The sequence below is a fragment of the Bufo gargarizans genome, chromosome 1 (assembly GCF_014858855.1).
Source record: "Bufo gargarizans isolate SCDJY-AF-19 chromosome 1, ASM1485885v1, whole genome shotgun sequence".
Taxonomy (NCBI): Eukaryota; Metazoa; Chordata; class Amphibia; order Anura; family Bufonidae; genus Bufo; species Bufo gargarizans.
This window is the reverse complement of record NC_058080.1, coordinates 71,515,148-71,529,530: the sequence shown is the minus strand read 5'-3', so window position 1 is coordinate 71,529,530 and position 14,383 is coordinate 71,515,148. Positions and strand designations below refer to the sequence as shown.

Here is a 14,383-nt window from a genome sequence, read left to right as displayed (position 1 = left end):
GCCAGTCGTCGTTCTTTTTCTGCTACGGACAGAGTCTTGCGCACTGCGTCAACCAGCATCGGCTCGATGGGAGGTTGGGCGACCTGCTGGGTAGTAGAGGAGAAAGAGTAAGTGGGTCTGTCGCCTTGGAACCAGAGTCTTTCTTTCCTTCTCTCGGTGAGCCTCTGATCAATACGGACACACACCTGAATGAAGTCGTCCAAATCATCCGGGGCTTCAAGTCTGGCAAGTTCATCTTTGATCGCCTCCGATAGACCTCGCCGAAATTGGCTCCTTTGAGCAGCTGGATTCAAGTTGGTGTCTGAGACCCAGCGGCGGAACTCGGCGGCGTACTCGGCGACAGAGCGTCTTCCCTGTCGAAGACTGTGTAGTCTTGCCTCAGCTGTCGCACAACGATTGGGGTCATCAAAGACCTGGCTCATAGCTGTGATGAAAACATCCAGATCGTGCAGCAGACGGCTATCGATTTCCACGTATGGAGACGCCCATGCCAGGGTCTCGTCCGTCAAGAGGTTAACAATGAACAATACTTTCTTCTCGTCAGTGGAAAAGGGGGCCGGATGCATCCGGAAGTAGATACGGCACTGATTGAGAAAGCCCCAGTACTGGCGACGATCTCCATTGAATTTCGAGGGCAGTGGCATGCGGGTGTCTGCAGCCGCGCCGCGTACGTCCAGGAGTTGCCGTTGGAGCTCAATGATCTCCCCCTGTTGACTCTGTACCTGGCCTTGGAGTAGTGAAAAATTTTCCTGGTAGGTGGTGCCGAACTCTTGCAGCTCAGACACATGCTTGCGCAGGGTGGCCATTACGGACTCCATTTTTTTTTGGGCTGGTTATTCTGTTAGGGTGGTAGTGTCAATTGAGGCTCACCTGAGTCAGAGGACACCCGAGCTGGAAGTATGGAGTCCAGTGGCAAAGGCCCGCAGAAGCAGGAGGCAGGTAGCGTGGTCGATCAGTCCGGGTCGGCAGCAGAGAGGGCAGCGAGGTAACAGCAGGAGTAGACGGAGGCGTGGTCGGTGGTAAGCAGTGAGTCAATGCAGGCGGCAAATCAGCGAGGTCAAAACGGTCCGGGTTGGCAACGAGGGTAAAACAGCAATAGTGGTGGAGGAGCAGAGAGGAAGCTTGCTACAGGCTTGGAGGCACAATAACCAGCAAAGGGCTGGGTTCAAGGGCTGGGTTTTATAGGGAAGTAGCAGGTGCAAGAGATTGGAATAATCAGCAGGTCAAGTCGAGTCCTGACACATAGCAGAGCTGGAGAGGGTCCAGAGGAGGGCAGCTAAAGTAATAACTGGAATGTTGCAACTACAGTACCCTGAAAGATTATCAAAATTAGGGTTATTCACTTTAGAAAAAAGACGACTGAGGGGAAGTCTAATTACTATGTATAAATATATCAGGGGTCAGTACAGAGATCTCTCCCATCATCTATTTATCCCCAGGACTGACTGTGACGAGGGGACATCCTCTGCGTCTCTGCGTCTGGAGGAAAGAAGGTTTGTACACAAACATAGAAGAGGATTCTTTACGGTAAGAGCAGTGAGACTATGTAACTCTCTGCCTGAGGAGGTGGTGATGGTCAGTACAATAAAGGAATTCAAGAGGGGCCTGGATGTATTTCTGGAGTGTAATAATATTACAGGCTACAGCTACTAGAGAGGGGTCATTGATCCAGGGAGTTATTCTGATTGCCTGATTGATATGGACCTGATAAGTGGCAGATGAGGTTTAACACTGACAAATGTAAAGTTATGCACATGGGAAGGAATAATGCAAGTCACCCGTACATACTAAATGGTAAAACACTCGGTAACACTGACATGGAAAAGGATTTAGGAATTTTAATAAACAGCAAACTAAGCTGCAAAAAACAGTGTCAGGCAGCTTCTGCCAAGGCCAATAAGATAATCGGTTGCATCAAAAGGGGCATAGATGCCCGTGATGAGAACATAGTCCTACCACTTTACAAATCATTAGTCAGACCACACATGGAGTACTGTGTACAGTTCTGGGCTCCTGTGAACAAGGCAGACATGGCAGAGCTGGAGAGGGTCCAGAGGAGGGCAACTAAAGTAATAACTGGAATGGGGCAACTACAGTACCCTGAAAGATTATCAAAATTAGGGTTATTCACTTTAGAAAAAAGACGACTGAGGGGAGATCTAATTACTATGTATAAATATATCAGGGGTCAGTACAGAGATCTCTCCCATCATCTATTTTTCCCCAGGACTGTGACTGTGACGAGGGGACATTCTTTGCGTCTGGAGGAAAGAAGGTTTGTACACAAACATAGAAGAGGATTCTTTATGGTAAGAGCAGTGAGAATATGGAACTCTCTGCCTAAGGAGGTGGTGATGGTGAGTACAATAAAGGAATTCAAGAGGGGCCTGGATGTATTTCTGGAGTGTAATAATATTACAGGCTATAGCTACTAGAGAGGGGTCGTTGATCCAGGGAGTTATTCTGATTGCCTGATTGGAGTCGGGTAGGAATTTTTTATTCCCCTAAAGTAGGGAAAATAGGCTTCTACCTCACAGGTTTTTTTTTTGATCCTCTGGATCAGCTTGCAGGATAACAGGCCGAACTGGATGGACAAATGTATTTTTTCGGCCTTATGTACTATGTGACTATGTTACTATGCCTATTGGGGCCCCTCCTAGAAGCCTTAGGCCTCTTTCACACAGGCGAGATTTCCGCGCGGGTGCAATGTGTGAGGTGAACGCATTTCACCCGCACTGAATCCGGACCCATTCATTTCTATGGGGCTGTGCACATGAGCGGTGATTTTCACACATCACTTGTGCGTTGCGTTAAAATTGCAGCATGCTCTACATTGTGCATTTTTCACGCAACGCAGGCCTCATAGAAGTGAATGGGGCTGCGTGAAAATCGCAAGCATCCGCAAGCAAGTGCGGATGCGGTGCGATTTTCACGCACGGTTGCTAGGAGACGATCGGGATAGGGACCCAATCTTTATTATTTTCCCTTATAACATGGTTATAAGGAAAAATAATAGCATTCTTAATACAGAATGATTAGTAAAATAGGGCTGGATGGGTTAAAAAAATAATAATAATTTAACTCGCCTTAATCCATTTGTGCGCGCAGCCCGGCATCTCTTCTGTCTTCATCTTTGCTGTGCAGTAGGAAAAGGACCAGTGGTGACGTCACTGCGCTCATCACATGGTCCGTCACATGATCCATCACCATGGTGATAGATCATGTGATGGACCATGTGATGAGCGCAGTGATGTCATCAAAGGTCCTTTACCCAGGTCCTGAAGAAAGAAGAGAAGCTGGGCTGCGCGAACAAGTGGATTAAGGTGAGTTAAATTATGATTATAATTTTTTTAACCCCTCCAGCCCTATTTTACTAAGCATTCTGTATTAAGAATGCTATTATTTTCCCTTATAACCATGTTATAAGGAAAAAATAATACAATCTACACAACACCTAACCCAAACCCGAACTTCTGTGAAGAAGTTCGGGTTTGGGTACCAAACATGCCGATTTTTCTCACACGCGTGCAAAACAAATTAAAATGTTTTGCACTCATGCGGAAAAATCGCACATTTTCCTGCGACGCACCTGCATCTTATCTGGCCCAAAACCATGACGCCCGTGTGAAAGAGGCCTTACAGGAACACAATAACCCTTACAACTGTTGTGCCCCTTCTAGATTAATTTACAATATAGAGACATGATCATCAAGCTGTAACATGTGTCTATGGTGTTCCATCAGACTTTTCTTAGGCTTTGGACTGTTCTCCCCAATGTATGTAAGCCTCCTAGGTAATATAGCACCCATAACCTGCAATTTTACATACAAGGTATTCAGATCATTTTTGAATTTGATCAATGAATCAAACCTAGGGTGTTGGGTGTTTCTTTGTTTATATTTGTTGTCCGTAACATTTGCCTAATATTGGCTTCCTGTATCGCGGCTGCTTTATTTTGCCTTGGATCACTGTCTTTAAGGGTATATTTAGCATATTGCTTAAAGGGATTGTCCGGGTTCAGAGCTAAAACTGGACATATCCCCATTTTCACCCAGGCAGCCCCTCTGCTATGTGCCAATGCTCTCCCTTGCCCTGGCTGTGTCGTCTGGGCAAGGGCTGTTTGTTTATATTTTTTAGGGTAGGGCAGCGCTAGTGCTGGTGATGTCACCAGGCTCACTGCTGGATGGAAACCTCCGCCTAGCTTACCCATGGAGAGCTGATACTTTGCCGGATCTCCAAAAAATGCCTTTGCCCTGCCAGATTCAGCACAGGGCAAGGAAGAACATTGGAGCATGAAATGCTCCGATGCTCATATCTGAGGGTCTGCCTGGGTGAAAATGGGTGAAAAGCTCTGACTCATATACTGGGAACTTGGTTCCCCAACCACTCCCTAATTAGGGTCCATAAGTACTGTTCCATAAAGAGCATGAATAGCCCTTCCCAAGCTATGTTTTGTCTAGGGCATTGCATATAAAATGCGCCTCCTCTTACCTCCTTTATTTTTGTGCTTTCCAGTCATTTCCAATGATCAAATCAAAACTCTTTTTTCAAGTAAAAAACAATACTGAAATCTTGTACTTTTTACAAATGAGCTGACAAGGAGAGAGTGTGGGGGAGCGGGCCCACACTGGATACGGTTAATAGGGATGGGGGAAGAAGGAAGAGGAGGAAAAACGTCAGTACCGGCTGATAACGAGCGCGTTTGGTAATTGGCTACAGGCGTTTGCTATTTTAGTGAGCGTGATCGGGGGAAAAAATCGCCGGACTGCATTAGAGCACCCAGAGGTGGTGAAGGATAAGTGGGCAAAAGAGGTGTTGTTGGGGAGGATGGATGGGCCTTTTTCGGAGCTACCACTAGCGAATTTACGGGTTTCCCCCATTGGGGGTGGTTCCCCAGAAGGAGGTGAATAAATTTCGGCTCATTCACCATTTATCGTTTCCTAAAGGTTCAGTGGTCTATACCTACTTTGATGCGGCTGTTGAGTGGGTGCGAAAATTGGGTCCAGGAACCCAGTTGGCAAAGACTGCCATTGAGTCGGCATTTCGGCTTTTACCTGTTCATCCGGAGAGTTTGCATTTGTTGGGTTGTTTTTGGGATGGCGGGTATTTTGTTGATAGGTGCTTGCCGATGGGGTGCTCTGTATCGTGCGCATATTTTGAAATGTTTAGTTCTTTCTTGGAATGGGCGGTGGAGGACATGTCTGGTTGTTCCTTTATTATTCATTACCTTGATAATTTTCTTTGTTTAGGTCCGGCGGATTCGCACGTTTGTGCGTTGTTGTCTACATTGCAGTCGGTTTTTAAGTCATTCAGGGTGCCTTTGACAGAGTTTAGTTTTTTAGATATAGTTATAGACACAGTTAAGATGGAGTGTCGTTTGCCGAAAGACAAGGTACAGGCTTTGAGGGCGGTGGTAGCAGAAGCGTTGCGGGCGAAGAAAATATGGTTTAGAGACTTACAGTCCCTTCTCGGGAAATTGAATTTTGCTTGTCGCATTATTCCTATGGGCTGTATTTTTTGTAGGTGGTTGGCGTCGGCCACGGGAGGGGTTGTTGCTCCACATCATTTTATCAGGCTGGGTCAGAAGTTGAAGGGGAATTTTGCAGTGTGGGACGGGCAATTTAACGGCAGGGCGTCGGTGATGGGAGCTGCGGTCGACAGTTTTGATTTCGATTTGTTTACGGATGCAGCGGGGGGCTGATTTTGGGGCGTATTGTCAGGGGCAGTGGTGCGCGGGGAGATGGCCGGAGTCTTAGATTGTGAGGGGTTGGGTGCGGAATGTGGCACTGCTGGAACTATTTCCGATAGTGTTGGGGACGATGCTTTGGGGTAGTGAGTTCAGAAATAAAAAAGTTTGTTTTCATTGTGACAATCTGGGGGTGGTGCAGGCGATTAATGGTTTTACTGCATCTTCGCCACCGGTAGCTTGTTTATTGCAGCATTTTGTTTTACGTTGTTTGTCGCTTAACGCTTGGATTGTGGCTGTCCATGTGCCGGCTGATGTACTCTCGTTTGCAGTGGGAGCGTTTTCGTCAGCTGGCCCCAGAAGCGAATGCAGAAGGATTGGTGTGTCTGGAGTCCCTGTGGGAGCTCTTGGAGGTATGGTAGCGGAACTTTTGAGGAACTCTTTGAGTGAGGGGACATGGCAGGCTTACGGTAGGGCATGACATATTTGGGAACAGTGGTGTGGGGAGTTGGAGGTGGGAGTAGATTCCGGTGAGATACCTTTGTTGTTATTACTTGGGAATGTTGAAGAAAAGGGTTGGTCTGTAGCGCAGATAAATAGTTGCATGACGGGTTTGGCGTTTAGTTTTACATTGCGGGGTTTGCAGGATGTTACTAAGGAATTCTTGGTCAGGCAAGTGTTGAAGGGGTGCAGACGGGGAAGGCGGACAGTTGATTCTAGACGGCCAGTGTCTTTTTCTTTGTTGTTACGCTTAGGTGTTCAGACGGGTTTAGTGTGTAGGTCACCCAGCGAGGGGCGGTTGTTTAGATTAGCATTTCGTTTGGGGCAATTAGTTTGAAAAAGTGTGCGGTGTGGGGGTGGATTATATGGGGATCATGTTGATCTGTACGGGGACAGGGTGGTGGTTCGTATTCGGTTTTCTAAAACGGACAGGGAGGGTAGAGGTTGCTGTGTTACATTGTTTGAAGTTCCAGGGTGTCTGTTATGAGCGGTCAAGTGCCTGAGGTAGTACAGGTCAGGTTCAAGTTTTGTGGGAGGCCCCCTTCTCAGACACAAGGATGGATCATTCTTGTCCCGATTCCAATTTATAGCGGTGTTTAAGAAGTGCTTAAGAGCTTTGGGAATGGACTTTGGGGATTTTAAGGGTCATTCCTTTCGGATTGGGGCGGCCACGGAGGCGGCTAGATTAGGCATGAGTGACGAGGTGATCAAGAGGATTGGTAGGTGGGAATCGGCCCGTTTTAGGTCGTATGTGAGGTTGGGAGTTATGTGAGGGTTCGGTGTTTTGTGATTAATATGTGTTGTTTGTATTTTGTGTTTCAGGGAACGCTGCAGTGCTGGTTTGGATTTTAGGTCACTCATTTCATTTTGGGGGGCACTGAGAGCTGATGTGCGGCCGAACGGGCGGCAATTGGGGTTTGAGCAGGATGTCGCAGTAATCAGGTGGCTCGGGCATAGAGGTATGTTGTGGGATCTGTGTTGCAGCAAGTGCATCGTTATGCGCGTTTGGAGCGGGCTCCCAACATCCTAGTGTTACATGTTGGGGAAATGATTTGGGCCCTGTAGAGAACTGATCAGAGACATTAAATTTGATCTTCTGCGTTTGTGGTCCCTTTTCATGGTGGGAGGCGAGATCGGTGGAGTGGTTAAATAAGGCCAGGATTAAGTTGAATAGGGCGATAGGGCGGTTCTGTGTGAGAAACGGTGTGGTGGCAGTGAGGCATCCCGAGTTGGAGGCTGGCAGTGGTGGGTTTTGGAAAACGGATAGGGTACACCTTAATGCGGTCGGCATCGCTTTATGGTCACTGGGTTTGCAAGGGGGTATTGAGAGGGCGTTGAGGTTGTGGAGGAAAGCGCAAGCTTGAAGATGGTAAGGTCAAGCTGCGTGTTGTTGGCGGTGGGAGGTCCTACAAGCTGGTGGTAGAGAATTGTATGGGTGAATGGGAGGGCCTCAATGGGGGCTGGACTCTCATAGTTGGAGCACCTGGTTGGTTCGGAGAGGCGTCTATCAGTTGGTGTCTGTCTCTCAAGTGAGGCTGGACTGGACGGAGTTAAACAGAGGCCGACATGAGAGGTTTTGATAAAAGGGGCCCGGCCAGGAAAGGGTAAGTGATAGTTAGTACAGGGGATTGGGGGGTGGCCAATGGGGGGTTGGCCTTAGGTAATAAAAAGGAGAGAGTGTGGGGGAGCGGGCGCCATTTTGTTAAGTGTAGGAGGAACAGAACTCCCGCCCTCTCTCCCTATGTATTTAGAGAGGTGTTGGGAAGAATGTATAAATAAAAAAATAAAAATTAAATAAAAAGGGAAAGGCAGAAAGGGAGGATTGCTTTTAAGGAGGTGTTTCTAGCTGGGGGAATAGATGGTTTGGTGGGCATGGGGTGTGATGTTTGGCAATTGTCGTGGCAGTCGTGGCGGTGGGAGGTCCTAGAAGCTGGTGGAGCTGGTGGTACAGGATGGTATGGGTGAATGGGAGAGCCTCAATGGGGGCTGGACTCTCATAGTTGGAACACTTGGTTAGTTCGGAGAGGCGTCCATCAGTTGGTGTCTCCGAGCTGTTGTTACACGGCTGGAGGCAAGATGGAATTGCCATGGTGGTTGTTTATGGAGGTCAAATTTTGGGGCTTCTACGACCTACCTCGTCAGGTTTAATGTTAATATTAATGTTATTTATGTTATATATTTTCATTTATTAATAAAACGGCTGCTGTGACCGATTTAATCCGAACAGTGGCTGTGTGTGTTTCTTTGGGGGAAGGTGAAACTGCGGTGAAATTAGAGGGGGTTGGAAGTCCCGAAGAATAACCAAAAACCTACTCATGCAATCCAACTACAATGATGTCTTATGGTAAGAAAAATCTGAAGTAACCTTGTGATGTTCTGATGTCTTTCTTCCAAGCCCTAGGCCAAAGCTGTAGACAGCACAGAATCGCACAATCGACTTTGGATGACACAACTCACCTCCTCACCCCTTCCTCTGCACAGTGACTCCTGTACAGATCACAGAGCATGCCCACGCAATCTCCCATAGAAGTCAATTAAGTGCTTTCTGAGTGAGGTTTCTCCTGTCCATGTGGCTACTGTAAAGCAAATTTCTAAACTGCACAGATCAAAGTAACATCTCAGACAATATGGCGGACCCCATAATCATCTACTCAATATAGTATAAAAAAGAAAATAATAACAGATACAGCTGAGTGCACACTTCAGTTATTTGAGCAGTTATTTGTATCATTTTTTGTGAGCCAAAATCAGTAGTGAAGCCTACTCAGAGTTAAGGTATAATGGAAAGATCTGCACCTGTTCTGCGTTTTTGACCCCCACCTAGTTTTGGCTCACAGTAAGGGCTCATGCACTACAGAGTGCTTTCCATGTGGTTTCTCTCAGTGCCTTCGCACAACAAAAAAGTAGTGCATGCACTACTTTTTTGCGGTGCGGATGGCTCACGGACCCATTCAAGTTGAATGGGTCTGGTTCCATCTGCGGAATCAACGTGGATGTTGCACAAATTGCGGTCCCCAATGAGCGGAACGGCAAAGCAACGGCCGTGTGCATGAGCCCTAACTGATGGAAATAAATGATCAAATAACTGAAGTGTGAACACAGCCTAAGAGAACATATTTCCAAGAGAAAGATGAATATGAAACTAAATATTCTTACCTTTCAAGTGTTTTAAAGGACTTGATAATGTCTTTTGAATGCCGCCAAAGAAAATATACCTGTAAGACGTAAATACATACAATTGTTTTAATCATAAAAAAAATTGTAAATCTTTAATTCTCTTTAATTTCCAATAACCTTTACTTGAAAAATAAACTTGCATTTAAACACATAATAGACAGGAGCTCTGTAATGTCTCAGCTGTTCACAGGGTTTCACTTGAATTGAATATACTGATACCTTATCTCACAATTATAAGGGTATATTCACACATGCACCTACACACCTGTAGTGTGCTGCAATGATAAAAAAAAAAGTATGTCAGAAATGGAAATGACCCCAATTTTTCAATGACCTTTTTATCCTTATGGCAATTAAATGTTAAAAAAGGTAGTTAAAAAACGTGTCATCTTTACGTTAAAGAGCATCTGTCAGCATGATCAACCCTAGTAAACCAGACATAGTTGATTGTAGGGTTGATCATGCTGCGTGCCATCGTATGTGTAGTTTTTTTGAGAAATTCTTACTTCTATTTTTATATTAACGAGACTTGATTAGTTATGTAGTGTCCTGGAGAAAAGGGTATTTTGGACTATAGACGTTTGCCCTTATTGCTACTATAAATTTTCCCTTGTTTGTACTATAGTGATGAGCGGCATAGGCAATATATTTGAATTCTCTATATTTCACAAATTTTTAGCTGAATATTCACCGAAAATTCACAATTGCAAAAAACGGCAATGTAATATGCACATATTGCACGTGCAATTTTATTAACTATAACAAACAATCAATCACACAAAGGCTATATACCAAAAGCTAAGTATGTGCAAGCCAACAACCTATCTATGAGACAGGTACAGTCAGCATACTTTATAATGGCAGCCTTGTGTGCAATAAGACTTTCAAGACCAACTCTCATCTTACTGACAGCCAGTAAGCCTCAAAGTTGCTTGATTTGAGTTGGATGGTTTGGGGGACCTGTGTCCCTAGATCATTATCATTAGGGTGACGGAAATTGTAAAAAAAATTGCCAGCTAACTCTTCTCTCACTGCTTAGGAGGGCTGCATAAAAATGTGCAGTTTTCTAATTGTCCTAACATTTATATTTAATAACCTTTCTACACTGTTTTGTCATGTAAACTCATTTGCATAAACATGGTCATATGGGAAAGACATACAAATTAGCAGAATCTGCCTTGTTTTTCATCTGAAACACTATTTGCATGTCCTTCCCATATGACCATGTTTATGCAATTTTCAGTTTTATGGATAGATTGTTGGCTTGCACATACCCGGCTTTTGGCATACAGCCTTTGTGTGATTGTCTGTTATATGTTGCCTATTGTATGTTGTAGGTAATTATTTATTTTAAAATAATATAGCATCTATAAAAAAAAAATATTAATGATAGGTAGGAAAATACTTATAATAAAAGTTTATTAATGATAGATGAAAAAAAGTATGGATGATAAATAGCATAATAAGGATGAAGAGAAGTTATATACAATAAATGAAAAAAGATCATAGGTTTATTTAATGATAAAAATATCTATAATATTACGATTACGAAGATATAGCACTATATTCTAGATCTTTGCGAATTCTCGAAGTGCCGATATTCGCAATAAAAATTTGCGACTGGATTAGAATATTCGCGCTCAACACTATTGTACTATCAACCCCCTCCTTTATTGCAGTTTGAAAGGTTGTACGGTGATTTACTGTATGCTGTTCTGGGCAATTATACTGTTTCATATTGTTGAACTGCATTTACAGCATTTACAAAAAGTATTCTTTACCCCCTTGACTTTTTTCCATATTTTGGTACATTACAGCCTTAAAGGATAACTGTCACATTTAGACCCTAATTTCAATTTTCATATATGTAGTTACTAATAACATGATATTCCAGAATCAGTTACTATTAGACTGACTTACCCCATATTTAATAAGATTCAGCCCTTAGCAACCAGTCTGCATAAAACTGCAATTTCACTATTCAGTTAAGATGGCCGCCACTGCCCTTACCCTGAGGCTAATCCCGCCTGCCCTCACTAGCCAGTAACAATAACCCCCCAAAAGTGTCAGTAACCAGAGCCCTCCCCCTAAAGGGTTAATCTCCTGCAGCACAAAGGGGTCCTCTTACCACATGTTGCTTTCATTTATACACTGAGCAGACGGCAGATCTCCCTTCCCTGGTCTGCGCTGCTTCGGCTCTGCATTGTCCCAGTCTGCTGAGTGAGGGAGCGTCTGCCAAGCGCAGGGACAGGGAGAAGTGCACACAGCCCAGGCACTGTTATTAGCTGCTGGGGAGGACCTGGCTTTAATAATTTACTTACACTCCCTGGCTGGCAGTAATCTGACCTTGCACGCAGTCTGCTTCTGCGTCTGCGTTCTTCAACACATAGACGGACCATGCCTAGCAACCCTATTTTAAGCACAGGTAAAAGTAGGCAGTACAGGGAGCAAAAATGTGGAATTATGGGGTAATTGAATACACAGTGAAAAGTTTAAATAGGGGCACCAAGGAGATATTAATCACCACAATCCAATACTCCAAAAAAAAAAAAAATACGACAGTTATACTTTAAGTTCAATGTTTTGTTAATCTGAATTTAATGTGACGGATCAGAACACAATAGTCTAAGTTGGTGAAGTGAAATTAGAAAAATGCATAAATAAAACTATTGTTTAGAAATAGAAAACAGAAAATTGGCATGTGCGTATGTATTCACCCCCTTTGTTAGGAAGCCCATACAAAGCTCTGGTGCAACCAATTACCTTCACAAGTCACATAATTAGTGAAATGATGTCTACCTGTGTGCAATCGAAGTGTCACGTGAGCTGTCATTACATATACACACCTTTTTTGAAAGGCACCAGAGGCTGCAACACCTAAGCAAGAGGGATCACTAACCAAACACTGCCATGGAGACCGAGGAACTCTCCAAACAAGTAAGGGACAATGTTGTTGGGAAGTATAAGTCAGAGTTAGGTTATAAAAAAATATCCAAATCTTTGATAAACCCCAGGAGCACCATCAAATCTATCATAACCAAATGAAAGGAACCTGGCACAACAGCAAACCTGCCAAGAGAAGGCCACCCACCAAAACTCATGGACCAGGCAAGGAGGGCATTAATCCAAGAGGCAGCACAGAGACCTAAGGTAATCCTGGAGGAGCTGCAGAGTTCCACAGAAGAGACAGGAGTATCTGTACATAGGACGACAATAAGCCATACGCTCCATAGAGTGGCCAGAAGAAAGCCATTACTTTCAGCAAAAAACAAAAAGGCACATTGTGAGTTTGCAAAATGGCATGTGGGAGACTCCCAAAATGTATGGAGGAAGGTGCTCTGGTCTAATGAGACTAAAATTGAACTTTTTGGCCATCAAAGAAAACGCTATGTCTGGCACAAACCCAACACATCACATCACCCAGAGAACACCATCCCCACAGTGAAACATGGTGGTGACAGCATCATGTTGTGGGGATGGGACTGGGAAACTGGTCAGAGTTGAGGGAAAGATGGATGGTGCTAAATACAGGGATATTCTTGAGCAAAACCTGTACCACTCTGTGCGTGATTTGAGGCTAGGACGGAGGTTCACCTTCCAGCAGGACAATGACCCCAAACACACTGCTAAAGCAACATTTGAGTGGTTTAAGGGGAAACATGTAAATGTGTTGGAATGGCCTAGTCACGGCCTAGTCACAGCCCAGATCTCAAAAATCCCAGTGGTAAGATGTGGCAAGCTCAAAGAGACTTATCCAAAGCGACTTGGAGCAGTGATTGCCACAAAAGGTGGCTCTACAAAGTATTGACTTTAGGGGGGTGAATAGTTATTGACTTTTTCTGTTATTTTGTCCTATTTGTTATTTGCTTCACAATAAAAAAAAAAAAAAACATCTTCAAAGTTGTGGGCATGTTCTGTAAATTAAATGATACAAATCCTCGAACAATCCATGTTAATTCCAGGTTGTGAGGCACCAAAACACGAAAAAAGTCAATGGGGGTGAATACTTTTGCAAGACACTGTATATTTTTATTGTGATATAGCCTGTTCTTTTACACCGTGCAAAGGGTTAATTCACAGATGGCTAGTACTGAGAAACTGTGTGACTTTCTAACTATGCAAATATTTGGAGGGAAAAACATACACACTGACCTTTTGACTGTCTGGTTTCGCTCTGTTGTTTATGTCTAAAGACTTGCATTGAAACTTTCTACAAGTCTATGATAGAAGTTGTTTATGTTTAGGCTGTGCTTCTCTACCCCAATCCCTCTCATTAGAAGGTTCTAGTTCAGATAGAAACTGTATATAAGCGGAGCAGTCAGAGCCCCTACTGGTCTGCAGATAGGGACCAGTGCTTAGTAGGAGAGACTCTGACAAACTGAATGAGTGACCAGATGAAGACGCTGAGATGGGGATGCTATGCCCCAGACCCCAGGTTACCAGCCCATTGACCAGGGCTTCAACTGGACTTTAGAGCAATAGACCCTGAGCCACCAGGATTTAGCCAGGGTACCATCCTTCTGAGAAAGGTGGCAGCTAGCTCAGGCCTTTCCTCAGCATGGAACTTTCTCCCGCCAGGGAGGAGACTATAGAAGCCAGTTCAGTGCCTTGTCTTTATTGATTTATACTTGAGTTCCTCCAGTAAAGAAGCACATTGGTTAACTGCAGACCCTGACTCTCTGGACTTATTTCCCATTGGGGGTTCACCACGCCTTACTAGCCCTTAGATGAGCAGCAGCACTTGGTGACACCTAACCCAGCCACTGCACTTACTCATCATCTCAGTTACAGCAAGATGATGTGGCTGATGCCTCTGAGTCTGACCCTGTTGAGTAAATTTTCATCACATTCCTCTTATTCCTTCTTCATAACAGTTAATCTGAGGTCCAATAGAAACATTTCTTTTCCACCATTTCTGTCTTCACTCACCCCTTCCTAGTGGGGTGCCTTCTTTTCCTTTAAAAGACAACACCCTGAGTGCTAATGAAGATATTCCAGATAATGTTCCTGTTGTTGGAT

General features: G+C 44.4%; 1 protein-coding gene across 1 annotated transcript in view; it reads right to left on the bottom strand.

The window, feature by feature from the left end:
• The window catches only part of LOC122924561 (proton channel OTOP1-like), a 73,991-nt gene that overhangs the window by 15,996 nt on the left and 43,612 nt on the right, over positions 1–14,383 (bottom strand). The window contains exon 6 of the mRNA XM_044275789.1: positions 9,344–9,402. Coding sequence (XP_044131724.1) covers positions 9,344–9,402 — 59 coding nt within the window. The remainder of the gene's footprint in view (positions 1–9,343; positions 9,403–14,383) is intronic.